The 21,008-nt window shown below is 35.4% G+C and overlaps 1 protein-coding gene and 1 long non-coding RNA gene across 2 annotated transcripts in view; both read right to left on the minus strand.

Annotated features, from left to right (window-relative positions):
• znf385b (zinc finger protein 385B) overlaps positions 1-7,583 on the minus strand; it is an 85,992-nt gene extending 78,409 nt beyond the window's left edge. The window contains exon 1 of the mRNA XM_088930990.1: positions 7,353-7,583. Coding sequence (XP_088787116.1) covers positions 7,353-7,377 — 25 coding nt within the window. The 5' untranslated portion in view covers positions 7,378-7,583. The remainder of the gene's footprint in view (positions 1-7,352) is intronic.
• A 4,103-nt stretch (positions 7,584-11,686) lies between these two features.
• Positions 11,687-21,008, minus strand: part of LOC148821927 (uncharacterized) — a 37,270-nt gene continuing 27,948 nt past the window's right edge. The window contains exon 3 of the long non-coding RNA XR_016093930.1: positions 11,687-13,574. This is a non-coding gene — a long non-coding RNA (uncharacterized LOC148821927). The remainder of the gene's footprint in view (positions 13,575-21,008) is intronic.

The following is a 21,008-nucleotide window of genomic DNA, read 5'->3' on the forward strand; positions in this document are numbered from 1 at the left end:
CTGCAGGCCTCTCTTGCATGGGCTAATGTCAGTGTTCATGAGTCCACCATCAGGCAAACACTGAACAAGAATAGTGTGCATGGGAGGATAGCAAGGAGGAAGCCACTACTCTCCAAGAAGAACATTGCTGCCTGTTTAAAGTTTGCTAAAGACCACCTGGATGAGCCAGAAGACTACGGGAAGAATGTTCTGTGGACGGATGAGTCGAAAATAGAACTTTTTGGCTTAAATGAGAAATGTTATGTTTGGTGAAAACCAAACACTGCATTCCAACATTAGAACTTCATCCCAACTGTGAAACACGGTGGTGGCAGTATCATGGTTTGGGGCTATTTTGCTGCCGCAGGACCAGAATGGCTTGTCATCATTGACAGAACTATGAATTATGGATTATACCAGCAAATTCTACAGGAGTTATGTCAGGGCATCCGTCTGTGAACTGAAAGTTCAACAGAAGGTGGGTCTTGGAGCAAGATAACGACCCTAAACACACAAGTCAGTCAACCAAAGAATGGATGAAGGAGAAATTTTGTGTTTTGGAATGGCCAAGTCAAAGTCCAGACATTAATTCATTAAAAATGTTGTGGCAGGACCTGAAGCGGAAAGTTCATGCAAGAAATTACACCAACATCACTGAGTTGAAGCAGTTCTGTAAAGAGAAATGGGCCAAAATTTCTCCAAGCCAATGTGTGACTGATCAACAGTAACCATAAATGTTTGGTTGAAGTCACTGTCGCTCAAGGGGGTCACACCAGTTACCGAAAGCTTAGGTTCACATACTTTTTCTGACAAAGACATTTAATGGATCATTTGATCAATAAACAAATGAAAAAGTATCTCCTTTCGTGTGTTAGTTGTTTTATGGGGTTCTCTTTATTTTTATTACTGATCACATTTTAGGTCAAAAGAATGCAGAATTTCAGAAAATTCTAAAGGGTTCACAAACTTTCTAGCAGCACTGTACATAGCAGGAAGAGCCTTTTTTAATATAATGCAGGGTTGTTGATTGTCTTTTCTCCCCAGCATCCTGCTGGAAGAGCACTATTTTTTGGCTATTGTAAATAATATTGAATAATTTTTAATCTTATGGTTGGCATGTGTCTGTCCTCATGAGCCTCTAGAATCTGTACACCTATTGTGGGCCGCCCCATGCAGTATTACAATATATAAACAAACCAAAAGGGATCAAACCCATACTATTATATGACCTCACCAAGATAACCACTGTTAATGACTGGCTGCTGATTTCTTTCAAAAAAGCAGATAACCTATTGAGGCTATTTTAAGGTATTATTTTGTGAATGAAGCAATTCTGCCATCAAACTAACAACAAAAACTTACATTTACTAAACTGTACAACAATCTTGACAATGTTTATCCTCGACCTTTTCAACACTGACAGTGAGAATGTTTGCAAGTAATACCTTCAAAAATAATATTTTGTTTTCATCCCAATTCATCTCCTTGTGATAAATATAGATTATCTTCTGCAGGGGCTGCAACATTACACAAAGCACAATTATGGAATTATCAGAGACTATAAGAATTCTTCTAAAGGCGATTTTAAAATTTAACAAATATTTATCAAAAGTCATTGGCATTAAGCTGCCTACAAGATTGTAGTTTATGAATCTCATCTTTCTGAGAGTGACGTTATTTTACCACAAGCTGGAAATGTACATGAACAGAACTAAGCGCAAAGCAGAGCAAAAAGCTGATTTGCTGAGTGCTGCTAATCTTTTAGCAACAAAAACATCTTATGTTACAATACATTGCTTATTTAAAACCATGGACTTTTTTGACATTTACTGAATTTGTCACTATTCTTTCTCCCATTTCTATTATTGTTCAAATAATATTGAAACAACGGAATGTGTTTTATATTATAATATTATTAAAGGTTTTAAACATCTAGAATACACTCACACATATGCACATTTTTCCAAAGCTGAATTTCTTAAGATGGGTAATTTGCATAACAATGACTGGTTCTGAGGGAGAAATTCTAAAACCTTTATTACATACATATTGATTCCTAAATGCAGTGCACAAGCTTTAGCAGATAATCTTGACTGCTGCAATTAATTTACTAAATAAACACAAGCACTCAATTCCCCAAAGGCAGGAAACACTATTAATGTACTCTAATGTTCTCAGACTCTTGCAAAATAACCCAGTTGAAATTAAAAGAATGTATAGCACAAACACATTAAACAGCAAATCGTTAATACCTCCACTTAAAAATGTCTAACAAACCATATAAGTAAAATAAAATTACAATGTCACATAAAATAGGTAAATTTTACACTATTTTAAAACCATATTTAAAGTGAAAAAAGACAGGTATTGGTTAAATATTAGATACTGTGATTGTGTATTTTTTTAAAAATATGAGAGAGTAGTTCACAATCAACTGTCCACTTTCTCCACTAAGTACTCTTTGTTGTACCCTATCGGCTTGGTCTCTAACTCTCAGTTACTACTGCCCATTACTTATTATTGTCCTTTCAAGAGTTCTCCACACACAGGAGCCCAGCATCCACTTTTCCTCTCTCTCACCGGACTTAGTTATCTCTGTATTAATTACATTCATTCATCCACTTCTTCCAATTCAGGGTTGCGGGGGAGCCAGTGCCTATCTTTGCAAGCAACGGGCGCAAGGCAGGGCAGGGCGGGTGCCAGTTCATCGCAGGGCAGACACACAGACACGCAAACACTCACACCTAGGGCAGTTAACCTATCAGTACGCTTCTGGACTGTGGGAGACAAACTTCATGGGTGGCAGAACGCACCCCGGCTCTTTAATTAAAGCCAGGGCCCCAGAGCTGCAAGACGGCAATGCAAACCACTGAATCACTGTGCCTCCCTCTCTGTAACTATTTGACTCCCTAAATTTCAAGGTCTTATGGTGTCAGTCTCTATTTTCACTTTTCTGAGGGAGTTCGCCAGGGATCAATGCTTTCTACTCCTTTTGCGTTCCCAGAAGATCTTTATGATAATGATATGCAGAATTTTCCCTTTCATAATTCTTCTATTCCTCATTATCCAACTTCTTCTAATAATATTTTCTTGATGATCTCAAATACAATCTCAATCCAAAACTGAATACTTTGAAATGCTACTTATTCTTCCCCCTCTCCTCTGATCAATGAATCTTTTAATCTCTATTTTACCACAATACTATTAACATCACCACTTTCCCTCCTCTTATGTCAGAAAAATTTGCATTACCCTTAAGTACCATCTCTTACTCTCAGTAAATCATTTCCCTGTAATTTGTCTGTTGTTTCTTTCTGAACATCCAGTGTTGTAAATAAGCCAGAATAGCCTTGAGAGCCATGACCAGAGTGAAAATGTGAACCCTGCTGTGTTCCAGAATGAGTCAGTGACAAACATTTCATTTTGAATTATTCATTTTTCCTTCTATGGTTACTTTAGCTCACCATATAAACATCTACCTTTTACATACGTGAGCTCTCCTGTTATGGCTGAAATGCCTTGACCACACTCCCTAATCAACCAGCCAATAGGACACCCAGATAGCACTCTTGCTTTTGCAAGCTGGATAAGTGCTTTATATCAGGAAAAGTAAAGCATCGTAAAGTTACAGTTGATATACAAGTATGTGTACTGTAAATAATTTATTTAGCAACGTAAAAATCTGTGACTAAAACATAAATAATATTGTTGAATCAATGGAATGACAGTTATACATGAGGTATGGTAGTGTGTCTGGTGGGTGTTTTTTTATTTAAAAGTAAAAATACAGCATAAAATGCCCTCTATAGTCAAGAATGAAACTAAAGAAACATATCACATGGTTTCTTTGTTCCTGGCACAATGTGATGGCATTGCAATGAGCAGACAGAAATGTAAAAGACAAAAAAAATACAACATTTAACATAAAAACACATAAATACTAAAAACGTATTTACAAAAACAAGTATGAGTTCATACATTCTACAGGCCAAAGATAACCTTGCTTATCCTTTAAAAGATTGACCAATCTTACTGAAGAGAAACCACAGAGAAGGCAGTTTAGCAAGGTAATTGGTTTTTATGCAACAAAAGTCCCTCCGCAGGACAGTCTTATGATGATAAAACTGGTTCTAAAGTATGAGAACTGTATTGGTAAACCTAAAAATGCATACCGGGGATAATATTTATGTCTGCAGGGTATTTAAAGAAATAAATATTTGCTGCTAAAATACAAAAAAATGAAGCCTTTTGTTCCTAAATTAACTTTGAGTCTCCTCAGTGCTCAGAAATATCCTTTGTCTTTCTCCTTCATCTCCAAATGATGGGAGAGATAAGAGTTATGGTTGACCCTACAGTACTTCTGAAATACTGAGGTGATTTTACTGGACTGGCCATTCACCTCTTAGCTTCCTAATTTGTTACCTTGTTTGGACATCTTTCATACAACTGACATCTTTGGCCATCCCATGTTCCAGTTCTGCCTTAGTGACAGATTTCTGATTCGTAACGGCAAAGAACACATTTAACAACACCTGCAGCTCTCCAACTTGTATAACTCTCTGGAGATAATGGAGACACTCAAAAGTGGCCTGCAGTGGCAAGCTGTGTTTAATCCTAGTTACCGAAATGTATTGGCTAATGTACAAAAAATTGAATGGGTTATGTTATAATCCATATTAGTATAATATGTAGACCCCCCTAATACACAACAATGGGAATTTGATAATAGTAATAACGGTAGTAACAATTTAACAACAAAATGATTTGATTATGAATATAAGAGTAAAGAATGATAACAGATTTAAAGTGTTGTGGAAGGCTGAAACAAACCACCCAGCCATATTGGTAAAGCTGATACTCTGGACTCTTTCAAGAAGTAGCTGGAAAATATCCTTCAATCACTAGCGCTCAAAAGAGCTTGATGTGCTGACTGGTTTCTCTCCTTTGTAACCTTTCTTAAGTGCTTTCTGGGTCTTGAATTGTATAATTATCCAGTGCACATTACAAAACATGCCAGAACTTTATGACCACATAAAAATACTGTTGACATTTCATATTTAATGCTACACAGAGAGTGTTCCAAATTTACAATAATGAACAAAAAAAGACATTATTGTTGAATTCTGGTCTGGGTGTTTCTTTTTGAGTGGAATATACTTGCGTTCCACTCGGAGAAAGTAGTTTCTAAAACTTTTTCTTTCTGTCACCACCACTATTCACCCTTTTTTGTACAGTCCATGAGCGAACAAAGTATAAAACAGTTTACTTTAGTTCTGTAATAATAAGGTAATAAATTCACTTTCAATATATAAAATTCATAAGAAACCCATTTAAGAACACTAGTAAACAAATATTTAAAAACCGATTTTGACCTGGAATGATCAAACATTTTAAGGTCCTTGATCACATTTATCCTGAGAAATGTTAAAAACATCTTTTTACTTTATAGTGCATTTAAAACAACACTGTAATCGCCAATCCTGGACTAAAGCATCCTTGGGCTTGATAGGATTCAGGAAATAATCACTCCTCAAATGTAAATGGCCCTCCTAAATTGAATGGTAATGGAGGTGAACTGACAAGTGTTTCAGACCTGTTCTTCTTAACATGGTCAGAGGGACCATGTGAGGTGAGAAACAATGGATTACAGAGACACTCAAAACAAGACGTGATAAGCACACAGCTGGAAACAGATGTACCATGGCATGATGTTGTTGACATATCCATCCTGGCTTTTTCTATATAGCTTCAAGTATAACAAAACTAAACATATATCAGGCAAAAACATGTTATTTCAGAGCTTGAAAATGTTTCCATCTGTGATGCACAGGGCATACAAAAGTCCCATTAAGAAGCATTAAGTAACTGAAATAAATTAAGGGCCTTTCCCAGCATCAAGAGTGATTTCAAAGAATTAATGCAGTAATGCCCTCAGCGTTTCAGGTCAGTGGTTAGTCTCTCCTCTGGGGTGTAATTATTTTTTTTATCTCAAAGGGACACCTTGGCACAACTGATACACCAATGACAGAAAAACTAAAATCTTGTCAGTGAACCATAAATTGACCATTACCATAAAAAGCGCTGCTAAATGAGAAACCATGCGCTTGGTATAAACCTAATTTCATGCTTTCAAAGCACACAGCAGCTTGAAGCAAGATAGCGGCTGGGGGAGTTGCAATGACAGATTGGGTAACACAACTGGTTTGTTTGTGATGTCGACCGCTTAGCCAAGCTTTCCATGTAACAACAGAAAACAAACATTCGTGAATATTCAATTCAATGTACAAATAGCCCTTTATCTTCTCAATACCAAAATCTACAGATATATTGTCATGTAAATTAAAAAAGAAAGAACTGACAAAAAAATGATCACAAAAATATATACAGACGGGATCTTCTTTCCTCTTTTGTTTTAAAATAACAGGTCAACTTTCATTTTCGCAAAATAAACTTTCAGTTAATATATGCCTTTTTAAGGTAGTATAGCTTATTATATCATGACACTAATTCATAATGTACGTATTAATCAGCTTCTTCAGAGTTAACTATTACATTAAAGCAAAGGTTAAGATTCCAGCGTATATTCTAAATAATCATTTACACCGAGAGCCCTTAAATAGACAATGTAGCGAAATCAAACTCTTCTGCATACGTCTGTACAGCAACAGCAGTGAGATAACAACAGTAGTATCAAACAGTACATCAGTCACCGTGTAATTAGAGGTCATGGTATCTCACAAGTTCTTATATCAACCTTTGGAAATCTCAATACAGACACACATTAACCTTCAAGGTTCAAGACATTTCAAGCCCAGGTGGTTCAGTAAGCTATATGAACTGTCTTTCCAGAACATCCCACATACTAAAAAATGTTCAAGAAAAATATAAATATATACTGAAGTACAAATATCAATTTTAACTTAGCTTGTAACTGAACTTATCATCACATTGCTATTTTAAATGGTGGGACAAGAAGAACAGAAACAACTCAAACTGAATCAGTGATGTTAAAACAACAAAATATTTATTTTGCAAAAGCACTTCCTAAAACCTGTAATTCAAATAAGAACAGTTTACAAGAAAAACTAAAGGTATCGCATATACTGTATAGTACAGCTAGCAATTGTTAACATCTCAAATAATGTCAGGAAATTCTCACAGCTCTAGTATTTGTAATTCTATGAAAATGCAGAGCAGAAGTAACATTATGAGTAAAGCATCAATAACAGACGAGATAAAATTCCTAAACTGCAAAATATAACAGAAAGAGCAGCAGAAATAAGTATACAGTACAGCTACTGTTTGACACTGATTAAATAAACAAGAAATATAAGGATTTTATAAAGAGGAATTTTAACATAAACAGTGCTCACCTCTGCTCAGAAAGCTGGTCCACATCTTCCCAACACTATGTATTCACACAATGCTGTAAAGAATTTGTATAGGAAACAATCCCAAAATGCAGACAGTGTGATGTGAACAGCTAGAGAGCCTTGGCTTCAACCCTTATCATCTGTGTGACAATATACTTTAAGATCAATGCAGCTCCAAACCTCCCCAGATGCTGGTTCATTTCACTACTCATTGAAAATCCCTTACACATTGGCAACATTTTAGGAGAGGACAGGCACATGCAGTCACCCAATTGCAACAAAAAGGAAAAAAGGCAAAAGCAATTTCAGTTCCAGTTCTTGATTCTCATTGTAATAAACAGACCGCACATATGGCTTGAAGCACAGGAGGTATTACACAGAGAAAAGGCGAACACAAACCTTATTTCCCACACTTGCAAGTTCTTGTAAATACATTCAGCACACCATGAAAATCTATCTTTATAAATGGCTCAGCATATTTACTGCAAACACAGTGAATGAAGATTCATGTATGTGTATTGTTACAGTGCTAAAAATAACGCTTCATCTTTCTACTTTAAGCAGCTGATACTATGAGGAATCAATGGCTGATTTAACTCAAATGGAATGCTAAGAAATAGAAGATGATAAATTTAAGGTCTGATGACTTATTACTGTATGGACTGCAGCGAAGTAACTGCCATTATTGGGGAAACAAACACGACAGATGGACAAGAGATGTCATTTGTAATGACAGATCGAGTGTAAACTGACTTGTGTGAAATGGCACATCTAAGTAAAAGAAGATCAGGATGTACAAATCTATATATGTAAGTTATTTAACAAATGCTGTGACTAAAGGCCACTGGTTGCCAAATAACATACTCACAGTGTGTAACTGAATATTTATTGCGGATGGTGTTGCAGCTGCATGACTAATGTCAAATACTGATATCACAATTACAGCAAGTCATCAATTTAAAGGTATAGTAATGCAACCTAATACAGTCCTCACACCCACCAAAGCATAAAAAAGATGGAAAAGAGAATAGCAGAGACTTCCACATTTACCTTTAAACACCTTTCTGACTTCTACTAAGGTCTTAAACATTTCAGTTTGGTTCTATTTTATTTCCTGTTATATCAATTCAGAAAAATGTAATTAAGAAATTCACTTCAACTTTAAAACTTCACCAATTTGTCAAAGCCCATTTTAAAATTAATACATTACAACATTGGAAAAAAGATTCTCCCTTCAGACTACAAGCATATTTCATGTTACAAACTAGTACTAAGAAGCATTATGTCATGCATATTTAATCAAGACTCTTCAAAGTTTTTTGTACAGTCTCATGCAGAGTTCAGTGACGGTAAATCGCAGGGATTGACAAACAGGCATTGCAAGTTTAGAGAAGAGACCTACAGTACATTAGTAGGGCTTGGCAAAGCCCAGGACTGGGATAAATTAAGCTAATCTACTGCAGAGTCAAAGCCACATCAGCAGGCGCCTTGGAAGCTATTGAGTGTGTGATGGGTACATCCAGTGCCTAACAGTGAGTGAGAGAGAAAATGGAGGCAGCTTCTGCCAACCCTAAGCTGCTTAATGAAAGAGCATCTACCCTGCCAAAGTTTTACTTAGAGGATAAATGCAAAGTCCTCTTTTTTTCCCTTTTGTTGGGTATATACAGTAATATTAACAACACCACATGCAACGGTTTTTGTTTTCATGGTACAATACAGAGCTAAAAATGGAGCTATGGAATTAGAAAGGAAAATACATCAACATCTTCAATAAACAACACATAAAAAACAAAAAGCTTTCAATACTGTTTTTATTGTTTTCCATAGTAATAAAAAAACAATGTTCATAACCTCACTTTAAAGTTAAACCTGCAAACAGAAATTCTGCTAGACTCAATGGAATAATCAAAATTGAAAACTATATTGCCTTTGTAAAAGACCTACTTTTTCCCCTCATTATAAATCAGTTACTCTTTGAAAACAAAACATTCCCCACACACTCAATGGCATTAACACAGTTCCAGGTTCCTTGTTAACCCACACCTCTATCACATAAAACTCAGTCTTTCAGAAGCATTTACATTACAAATGATTCCTACCAACTCCACCTTCTTTTTTGTACATTTAGAAAAGAAGACATAGCTCTCCAGCAATCTCATTAAGGCATTCCTTGACAAATCAAATTACATGTTTGTACTACACAGAATTAAGGCCTACAAGCAACATGCAGAAAAGCATTAAATCTGTTTCCCTACATAACTTCATGTTGTTAGAAACTAGTTTCTTGTACTACCTTATCAGTGACTGCACAGTATTAAAAAAATGTTTAAAATAATTATGAAAAATATATTTCACCTCCTATGAATTAAATAGGGAGACTAAGATAGAAATAAATGAGTGTCTTGCTTATTCAGTAAACAATTATGCATTCATTCACCTATCTGATGTTGGGCAAATGCTACTACATATGCAAATTATAACTATAAATATATGTACATAAAGTATATGGCCTAATAGGACTGCAAATGTAACACAACACTAGCTTAAAGGAAATTAAATTCTAACTTTAACTAATCATAACACCAATATAATACTCATTCTAAATCTGCAACCATAAAATAATGTTCTTTCATTCAAAACACTTGCACAATTTAATCCCGATTGGTTCTTATGGATGTTATAGTAATAATAAAAACTGTTAAAGTTTGACAGTGATCATCAAAAATAAATGACAAAAACATTTTAAAAGTTCCTTTTGCAGTAGCATTTAAATATAAGGCATCTGACATAATACTGTCTGTAATACAGGTACAGCAACTACTTGGCGAGAACCTGTATCTTTTATATCTCACCTGAAGCACTACATCATTTCACTACGTTCATGAATTGTTCAATTGAATTAAAAGATTTTAGGCTGTTCATACAAAACTGAAAGTTCCCTGGACTGATTAAATCATTGAAGTAGTAAATATAGAAATTAGCATTAAATAAATGACTTATGTTCTTTATCTTTAGCAGTAACAGTGCAGTGTTCTTAATGAAATAACATCAGATTCTCAGCCCCTCCTTCATTTTTAGACATTTTCCATGTCTATATTCATAAGAAAATCTTTTAACTGTCTGGCAGAACTTAAGTCATTTAGGCTAACATTTGCCACAAAGCAAACTGTTTAGCACATCAGAGAATCCTGACTAATTGTGACTACATCTTTTATCAGTACACACATTTCTGATCAGCTGCCTTGTCTGTATAGTATTGGTGTTTTTAATTTGAAATCCTTTTCTGCACAAAAAAATAAAAAAAATATATTTTCGATCAGTTTTATTAGTTTAACCATGTATCACCTCAATTACTATGGAAAAAACAGTGAAATTAACATAAATTAAAGTTATTGATTTTTTTATTTTAGAATTGACTGTTTCTTGGGATAAAATACACTTGTTAATAAAACCTTACCACAGTACATGTTTAAGATTGTCAGCAACGTTTATTTTGTAGTTTTCAAATACAAAATGTTTATACTGCCATCTAGTGACATCTTTATTCCTGTTCTTATTGCATAAACACTAAACACTGAACAAGGGATTTATTAATGCAACGTATATAAATATATTCATCACATCCTTTTACATGATCTTTCTAAGAAATCATCACAAGAATCCAGTGTTTAACATAACATCAAAAGTGCAGAAATAAGCAATGGGCCTTGTAATGGCAGAACAGGAATTGTACATCTGTAAGCAAAATCTAAAATGATTCAATTTAGCATTTGCATAAATTATATAGTACAACACAGACCAAGATGACTATAATAGGAAGCTCATAAAAAAAATACCAATAACGGCATGAAAATGGTAATTGAATCCTTTGTGTCACAGAATTCAAAAGGGAAATTGAACCCTCCTCTCTCTGTCACAGAATTCCAAGAATGTATGTATTTAGCTTAAGACTTGACTCTTCTCTATAACTTAATTTTCATGACAGAAAACTTCAAACTCAATACCTAGAATTATGGTACACCTAAACAGAAGAAGGGTAGCGACTTTCTTGACTTTTTAAAGTGCAATGGAAAAAGTGTAATCTGTGCTTGTGACCTGAATTAGCGGCAGTTCACTAGTTTATCACTGCCAGCATCTAAAATTAATTTTCTCTCGGGTTCTTGTGCAGATTACTTACAAATGTATTTATAATTTCTAATTGTTAAAAAATGTTTTTGGACTTTTCCCATTGTTTACTGCGTTGTACGTAAATACGTTTTAAAATATTGTATATTCATATATTACAGAAAACCTGGCTTTTCTGTATCTGTAATTCAGGTCAATGAAAGAATTAATTTGTTTTCTTTTTCTACATTACTTAAAATATCTTCACAACAATGATGGGACCAACGAAATAGGTTTTGAGAAGCAGATTACAAAAGAACAGGATTATAACTCAAAATTCTATGAAGGTGTGTTGACACTGCATAAAGATTTCTAATGTGTGATAAAGTCCCAAGATTGCATATACAGTCAGCTAGCACCAAGCTAGACCAATCACAGTTCTTCATTCAGGCTGAAGAGCCAAAGCTGGATTATACATTCTAATTCTGTATGAATGCAGTCCTAAAACATTATTAGACGGGCAGGGTGAAATACATTATCCTTAGATATCCTCAGCAACAGCTGTTCGTGCAACTTTTCATTACGTCTACAGGTTTACTTCAGAATTCTTTAAAATAAAGACATTAAAGCAGGTATAAAAACAAAATTGACAAAATATACCTTTACAAGTGCTTACTTTATCTACAATACAGAACAAATAATCTAGCCCTCATTAAAACATACTTCTAAAACAGCCTGGAGTTTAATGACAGATATTGCAGTTTAATTTTGAACAATGTACTGTAGAAGTGAATATGTTGTATCTCTATAGACCACTTTAATCTTACCTCACACTAAATTTAGGAACTGACAGCAGGGAGGTTCTCAACGGCAACAGCATTGAAAAAGCATAAACCTTCCCTTTACATTTCTGACTCTGCTTTATGACCAATATCACATCACAACATAGTTACAGCATGAAACCCTGTTTCATTTGAATTCCAACCCTCAAGCTCTCTTTCACTCTAAATGTTCTTTCATTCTAATAGAATGAAAACATTTCATTGAAGCTTCTGTTTGTAGTTTGCAGGGAAGTCTTATTGGATGACAGGTGCATGTGAGCTCTTACCAGCAACACTACAGGGACAACAGCTGTCAGAGTTACAGAGTGTCATTTTGAAGTGAAAGCTGTGCACTGAAATATACAAATACAATTGTTTTTTATATATAATTATATATATATTATATAATTATCTGCAGGCCTTGGAAGACTTAAAGATGTTTCCAACTGCAATTTAACCTTACACTGATACTGTTAACTTTTTTTAGAATGCAAAGCATGAAAAGTTCTAGAAAGAACACCATATTTTTCTTGAATTTGTTGGTATATTGGTATAACTTCTTGCAGTGTTGTTCATAATTTTTAAAATGTGGCTTAACAACTCTTGGTTTGTGCTAGCACCAAAAAGTCTCCAATGTTTTCTTCACAAAACAGATGAAGGTCCTAGGGAAAAAATAGCTTCTACCACTCTTTTAAAAAATAAAGGAACAACATTATCATTTCCATTTATTTATAAGTATTTGATATTGTACATAAAAAAGCAGTAGTTCTAATTATTAATTATTAATTATTAATCAAGAAAACTGATCGAGGTTGAAAGTTGGTATGGAGTGTAAAATTTAGTAGATTGCTGCTTCTGTTTTTTTTTAGGTGGTTAAATTAAGCACATTTTAAAGAGACATTTTCAACAGGCAGTAACAAATAAGATCATTCTAATCAAGTAGTTTCAGCTGTCATTACAGTTTAGTAGTGGAAATAATGCAATCATTTCTGCCTACCTGTACTACTGCTGGTGGCTGATGAGCTTGGGATTGTGGCAGGAGGAAGAGTCCCGTTATTAAGCTGTTTAACCCGTTTCAGGTGAGATTTCCCATTGTAATGCACCTGGGCTTGGGCTGCAGAGTTCAGCTGAATGTTACAAACTTCACACAGTGAGAAAAGCAATTTCTTCTTCTCCTGGTTAATCTGCGCATCCATGTGACCATTGTGCGGTTCTTTGAGGTCCATGCAGTTTGTAAAAGGGATGTTCATTCTGCCATTTTCAAGGGCGTGATTTGGACTCAAAGGTCGCTTCATACCTTGAAAATAAATAGAATTAGAATTATGTTCAAAAAATAAAAACTGGCACAAACGCACATGAAGTCTAACAAGTGTTATAAAGTCATACTTCCTACAGCCTTTATTTCCAGTTTCCAAACCACAGAAGCAAAGTTCTGGGAGGCAGCTCTGAATGGATTTGGCACTGCTGACAGCAACAGTTTATTTAGTTTTTCTACTAATTTTCCAAGAAAGTAAAGGAGGAATATTGAAGTGTAATGACAAGCAGCATACCAGAACATACTAATTTCCTATGAATAAAGCAGTGTCGGAGATGTTAAAACCACACACTTAACTGCAGCCCCACCAAATAGTTGAATATTGATTAATAAAAGAGCTCTTTATCTGACCCAATGGAATCTTTGGCAATGAAAAAACAAAACAAAACAGTATGATCAAAGAATAACCCATAACTCCCTCATAAGTGATGCTATATAGTTTTCAGGCGATTTCCTTTTTGGTTGGTGTGGGCTCATTCTTAAAAGATTTATTACACTGCACACTGTATACATCAGAATCTAAATGCCCTTATGCAATCCACAGTTAAGTATGAATATCAACTTGTTTGTGTGTGTTTTCCAGTATAATACTGGTACTTCACTTCCTCTAAAGCTATGAGTAACAGCAGTCAGGTGACTCAAGCAGACTATAAGCTTCCCCACTGTGAAAGTCTCCAATCTGTGAACCTCACAACTAAGATGCCAGCTCTACCTAGGTAACTCAGCAACTGAAATTTTCACTGGAACTTGTAGAGACAGGAAAATGCTGCCAGCAGACCTCCTATGCCCATCTGTTGCCCTCATAATGAATTTAATTCATATGCTACATACCCATGTGTATTATGTAAGCTGCACAAACAGCAGAGGCAAGTATCAAGTAACATGGTCAATCACAGCTCCCTATAGATGTAAATATTGCAGATTGTTCTTCACACCTGATCACCTTGTATTAAAAATTGTATTATTTTCAAAACACATGCACCAGGTTTTCACAAATATACAAAGTGTACATATTACAAGTGTAAATATTAGAGGAATTTATAAAGGAAGTTTCAGTAAAAAAGGGATTTCTGTAAATTTTCAGTAAAAGAAAATTTATGATGTGGACATAACAATATATTGAACCCTGCAACTAAAAACAATTAGGAAACAAATTAAAGTCCAAATTATATAAACAATATTAAATGTCTTCCAACTAACTACTATCAACAGAAATAATTACAGTTATTTCTGTTGATAGTAGACACACTATCAACCTACCCAGAAATAATTCATGTTACTTCTCTTGCATTTACCCATTAGTTTTAATCTCAAAGGAGCCCAAATCTACCTTTTCCACTTAGTGAAGTACAGAAAGACCTGGGTGACATGCGGCAGCCACTGTGTGCTACCAGTCCAGTATTACAGTATGTGCAGCAGATCTGGTAGAAAAGCGAGAAACTGCTTCATGAATTGAGGACTTTAGGTGAGACAGATTGTACAAGCCCAGCATGGAATCTAGCCATGACAACCCTAACTCTTTCAAAACGTGCCAAAGAATCTCTGATGACCAAATAGTCAAGACCATGGTTTAATGTCTAATTCAAAAGATGGCACCTACTACAGTATGGTGTTCCTGTCACTACCGGCACAAGACTAATTAGTATTCATAGAGTTTATGCATTTTAAAAGTACAAGGAAAAATGCTATTAAATGTCCAGCTTTGAATTGAAATTACTATTAACCAAACACTAGTTTAATTTTAAAATATTTAATTAAAAACAATAACTCTGAATCTCATGTTCTATATCTTGAATATAAAAAAGTCTAAGAATTACATTTAACAGTAAACAAAGGGTTTTTTACTCTACCAGTAAAGATAAATATTTTATAACTTAAATCTTTGTGAATATCAGTGAAACAAGGAAAGCGTGCTATAGTTTTAATATTAGAGATCCTTTGTAACTAAGCCATGTGTTCATATCTCTCCTTAATCCTGCTGACACTGTGACTCTCCATAATCTCTTGTTGCCAGATGCAAGCTATAATCCCAAGTAATATAAACAGACAAAATGTCCATAAAGTTTTTACATCTTCAGCTCCATACAGATATTTTCCATCTAAATCTTAAGAATTTAAAAGCCTCACCAAAGCTTGTTTTCATATTGTTCTTAAGTTTTTAAAACCTTTTTTTATTTTAATGCCCATTCAATTTGATTTTGATATTAGGCAGACATCTATACCAGACTTTCTGACAGCCTTTATTAAAAATATTCTGCACACCTTCCAACAAGATGTGACTGCTGTGTATTTCCAGCAGCTGCAACGATAGAGCATCCCAATGCTTTTCCTGGACATTTTTCTCAACTGGCATGGAACTAAACACCCTTCAAGCCAATTTAACATCAAAACAACTTCAGTAATTAGAGGATTTTCTTGTTCACAATCGTATGTCTACACCAGAAACTCATTTCAACATTAATTATAACAGTGGGGAGCAGATGTATATTGCAGCTATCAGGCATTATACAGCTGTTGCTTTTTATTGGCAAAATTCTGCTTTATGTTTCAGATGACGTACAGTAAACATGAATCACACATGACAAATACATCACAATCTGTTGTGTTATAAGAAAAGAGGCTAAACTCTTAATAAATCTTAAATGTATGATTTTCTGTGACAAAGGAATGGTGAGAATCATTGCTGAGGACAAGAAAAGTCTTTACTAAACCTTCTGCAGTTTTATGAAACAGACTGTTAAACTACACAGTTAAGCTATTAAACACAAAGCAAACGTACCCAATTTCTGACAAATGTAAAAAAAAAAATATTTTTACACCTGTTTAATGAGGTGGAGTCCAAATCAAGAGGCGTTGCCATTTGACAACTTGACTGACCAGTCAGCAACTACATTTCTTGCATTCTCATTTAATCTATTGAACTTCCCCAAGAAAAACACAGAAATCTAATGTGTTTCTTGAAGAATGTATAAACCCCACAATCTGTAAAATCGTAACAATTATGGATGAAAATGACAGGTAGCCGCTAGACTTAAGCAAAAAACAGCCAACATATTTATATTTGCAAACACTAACAAAAACAATTTACTTTTCCTAGTGATCAAGGTTTTGATTTTCATTTGCAGAGGCTCTAAAGGAGACAGCAAAGAAGCTCTTTTAGTTTCTATATAAAGATCTTGCACCACAGGAAGGCTTATAATATTATCTCCAATACCCCTCCCTTTCATGTGCATTTCTCAGCTGCTTAAAGTCCTAAGTGATTCCACTATTCTCAGGTGGCTATTTAGATCTTTTCATCATATTCTTTGCTCCTTCCTCAGCCATATAACAGAACCTTGGTTGACAAATTAACAGAATGCTCCTGGTCAACTTCTAATATGAAAGAAAGGGTCTTTATAGCCTCCAGGGAGGGTGACCTGCAATTTACTGCATTTATTGAAGGTAAATCCAGCAAAGCAAGCCTAAAATAATAATTATAATAACAATTGTTTACACTTATATAGCACTTTTCTGGACACTCCACTCAAAGCGCTTTACAGGTAATGGGGACTCCCCTCCATCACCGCCAATGTGCAGCATCCACCTGGATGATGCGACGGCAGCCATAGTGCGCCAGAACGCTCACCACACATCAGCTATCAGTGGGGAGGAGAGCAGAATAATGAAGCCAATTCATAGATGGGGATTATTAGGAGGCCATGATTGGTAAGGGCCAATGGGAAATTTGGCCAGGACGCCAGGGTTACACCCCTACTCTTTACGAGAAACACCCTGGGATTTTTAATGACCACAGAGAGTCGGGACCTCGGTTTTACGTCTCATCCATCAATATACTGAGCATTAGGACCCACGTGGACCACAGGGTGAGCGCCCCCTGCATGTCCCACTGACACCTCTTCCAGCAGCAACCTTAGATTTTCCCAGGAGGTCTCCCATCCAGGTACTGACCAGGCTCACACCTGCTTAGCTTCAGTGGGTTGCCAGTTGCGAGTTGCAGGGTGATATGGCTGCTAGCGGAAGCTAGCGGAAGAAAGTTAAGCGTGTAGTCCTACATACACGTCCACGCTACTTAAAGCCAGTGTTTGAAAAAGGAAATAAGAAAAAAATCTTGAAGTCCCTGTTCTGCGCATCCTTAATTTTTTATAGGAAGGCAGAAGGATTTCAGGGAATGTCTGAAAGCACAAAAATGGGTCAATGGATTTCTATCTTTAGCACATTATTTTCTTCCATTAAAATAATAAAGTTAGTCTGTTAATATGACAGAATGGTAAGAGACAAATTATATTAAAGAAAAAAAAAACAAGTAATGGCATTTAACATGAAAAAGATCACAAGCTAGAGAGAAACCTTTTGCAAATGCCCCTGATACTACAATTGAGCCAAAAAATCATTATCTTTAATTATTTCTTGTGCATACTGTATAATTTAATTCTGTCCTTCAAAAAATACTTTATAGTTTTTTTCAGCATGCCATTTATGCAGTGCCTTTTTAACTCCCCTGGTATTAAAGTTAAACCCTTTGGTACCTCTCACAGCACTAATTTGCCCACAAATTGTCTCCAACATTTAAAGGTCAGGAGATTACAGTTTTACATAAATGGGGGTTGAAAACTGATGAGCTTTGATCAAGTCAAGACAAGGACCTGAGGAAGACAGGGGAAAAAAGCTTGTTCATGCTCTCCATTAGCTTATGCTGCTCATCAAATGAAGAACAAATTAAAATTCTAAAATGAATATAAATCTTCTACAGCTTCAAGAAACGTTCAAAAGTTTCTTAATAAAGGTAATTGTCTTCCTCAGTGATCTCAACCTTCTTCTCAACAGAATCACTCAATTTGTCCTCATTTGCAACTTGCAATGCCCTGATAAGACCTTCAGCCACTCAATGGCAATGGCAAACAATACTACACTTTAAGGAACTGTGCTCTTGAAACCATTTGCACTGTGTGGTACACTTCAGATGCAAGAACAAACAATTGTCACTATAGACCGGATTGGGGTAAGTGTGGTCTATAGGGTGGATGAATCAACTGTTTAAACAGTTGCCTAGTGAATTACAGGGGACCTCTGCTTTGCATCTCCCTGCTTTTATGCCATTGACTTTCTATGACCGTGGACATAAAAAGATCCAGAGGACTAAACTGCAGCCTAAAAATTGAATACATAGCATAAATATGTATATTTGTATTACATACAAATCATTTTAGACATTTTACTGTATTGTTTCATAGCTGTATATGTTTGAGATGATTTTGTGATTTTTATGTTTTCTATGCCCCAACTCAGAAAAACGGTGAGAAGTACAAACAGGCTATGTTGCTAGATAAATTAAGCTGTCACAGAGGTGACAGAGTTAAAGTAATTGTACTCTATACAGTATTAGGTGTTCTTATTTAAATTATTTACAGTATTCAGTGTAACTTTATGTAGTATTATAAGGAACATAAAAGTTGAATGTAAAATACTTTTTGCTGTGTTTTGCCTTTATCTTCATGTGAACTATACATATACGATAAAATATGGCGTGTTGTACCTGTACATAATGGAACCCATGTCATCCAAAAAGTCCCACTTTTGACTCATCTGTTGACAGAACATTCGCCCAAAAGGCTTGGGGTGCTACTTGGCAAATGAGAGACAAGCATTTATGTTCTTCTTGGTTAGCAGTAGTTTCCGTCTTGCTACTTTCGTATGAAGCCCATTTTTGCCCAGTCTGTTTCTGACTGTGGAGTCATGTACACTGACACTGACCTTAGCTGAGGCAAGTTGGATGTTTTTTTAGGATCTTTTGTGACTTCCTGGATAAATTTTACTCTGCGTCCTGGAGAAATTTTGGCAGGCCGACCACTCCTGGTAAGATTCACTACTGTTCCAAGTGTTTTCTATTTGGACATTATGTCTCTCACTGTGGTTCGGTGGAGTCCCAGAGCCTTAGAAATTGCTTTGTAACCCTTTCCAAACTGATAGATATCAACAACTTTTTTTCCGATCACTTCAGGAATTTCCTTTGATTGTGGCATAATGTGCTTGTTGACTCTTTTGCTGGCAACTTGACTCTGATGGTAAGGGTCAAAATAATAATAATAATAATAATAATATCATCAATTTATTAACCCTTTACAATTTCTTGCATTAGGAATTATCTTTTTCGCATACCCCAGCTTGCTCTCCATGAGACACACAGACACACAGACAGGGAGAGAGCCCCTGGTGCAGTTGGGGTTAAGGGCCTTGCTCAGGAGCACAACGGAGTACGATGATAGGTGAGGTTTATATTAAGCAGGGCTGGCTTAATCAACTAGGTTGATTTAAAAAGTCGGCAATTACTTTTTCACACAGTGGCAGCTGGTGATGGATAACTTTGTTCATGAAATAAATGAAATATTTAACTTTTTCACATCACTGTATGAAATCAATTTATAGGGTCCTAAGTTGGCAATTAAGTGTTTTAATGCCACAACTACAAAGTACACTGACAGAATGTAAATAGCTGACATTGAGTCTGAATCACACTGACTGATATAAAAGTCATTAAAGACATAAGATAAGAGACTAGTAGACATGTAACTAGTAACACACCCACCCAACATGGAATCGCCAATTGTTCATCAACAACCAACTACACATGATAAGTGAGAATACACTGTATGCACAGGCATAATACACACCAATGACATTCATTTATTCCTTAAACTACTTTGACAGATACATTGTTGTGCAACACAGCACTCAGTGGCAGTAATGTGAGATACTACCTGTTTTGTACAAGAGAGACCTGTGGTTTCTTGTAATAAAGTAAATTTATGTAAATATTTTATGTATAAAATGTCACCTCTGATACCTGCATTTTCCTTTTATTTTTAAGCTGTAGCTGAAGCTGGAGTCATGCTTCAACACCAATTTTTAGAAAAAAAGCTCAAAACAAAGCATTTTATCAGCATTGTTCTGAGCCTTTTCTGTAATTCTAAAATATCAGTTTTATTAAATAACTGATTTCTAATCATGGAGTTCTAAAAGAGCAATAATTTAAAAAATGTCACTGTGATTACAAGCTTAATATTAATTAGCTGTTGCACACCTGGGAGCGGCGTGTCATAACAGTATCTTAAAATAGGCTGGTCTCAGGGAAAACAGGCACAAAATGCAAGGCTAAAAGAAACTGTGCTATTTTATTTACAGTATTAGGGAAAAAATCACACAACACTGAAACCCAAAAATAAACTCTTCTTTGACCTTCTAATTAAATTTCTTCTCTGCATTTCCCTATTAACAACCAGGTAGCTGGTTGCTGAGCTTACTACAAAACTCACAGTTGGTCATGGGATACTCTCTTTCCTTTTCTCCATCTGGTGCAGGTGCTGCTGTCTTCCTCATATAGCAGACACCGGAATCCTAAGTCTCCTGATCACTGAATTG

Source organism: Atractosteus spatula, chromosome 13 (genome assembly GCF_055471065.1).
Source record: "Atractosteus spatula isolate fAtrSpa1 chromosome 13, fAtrSpa1.hap1, whole genome shotgun sequence".
Taxonomy (NCBI): domain Eukaryota; kingdom Metazoa; phylum Chordata; class Actinopteri; order Semionotiformes; family Lepisosteidae; genus Atractosteus; species Atractosteus spatula.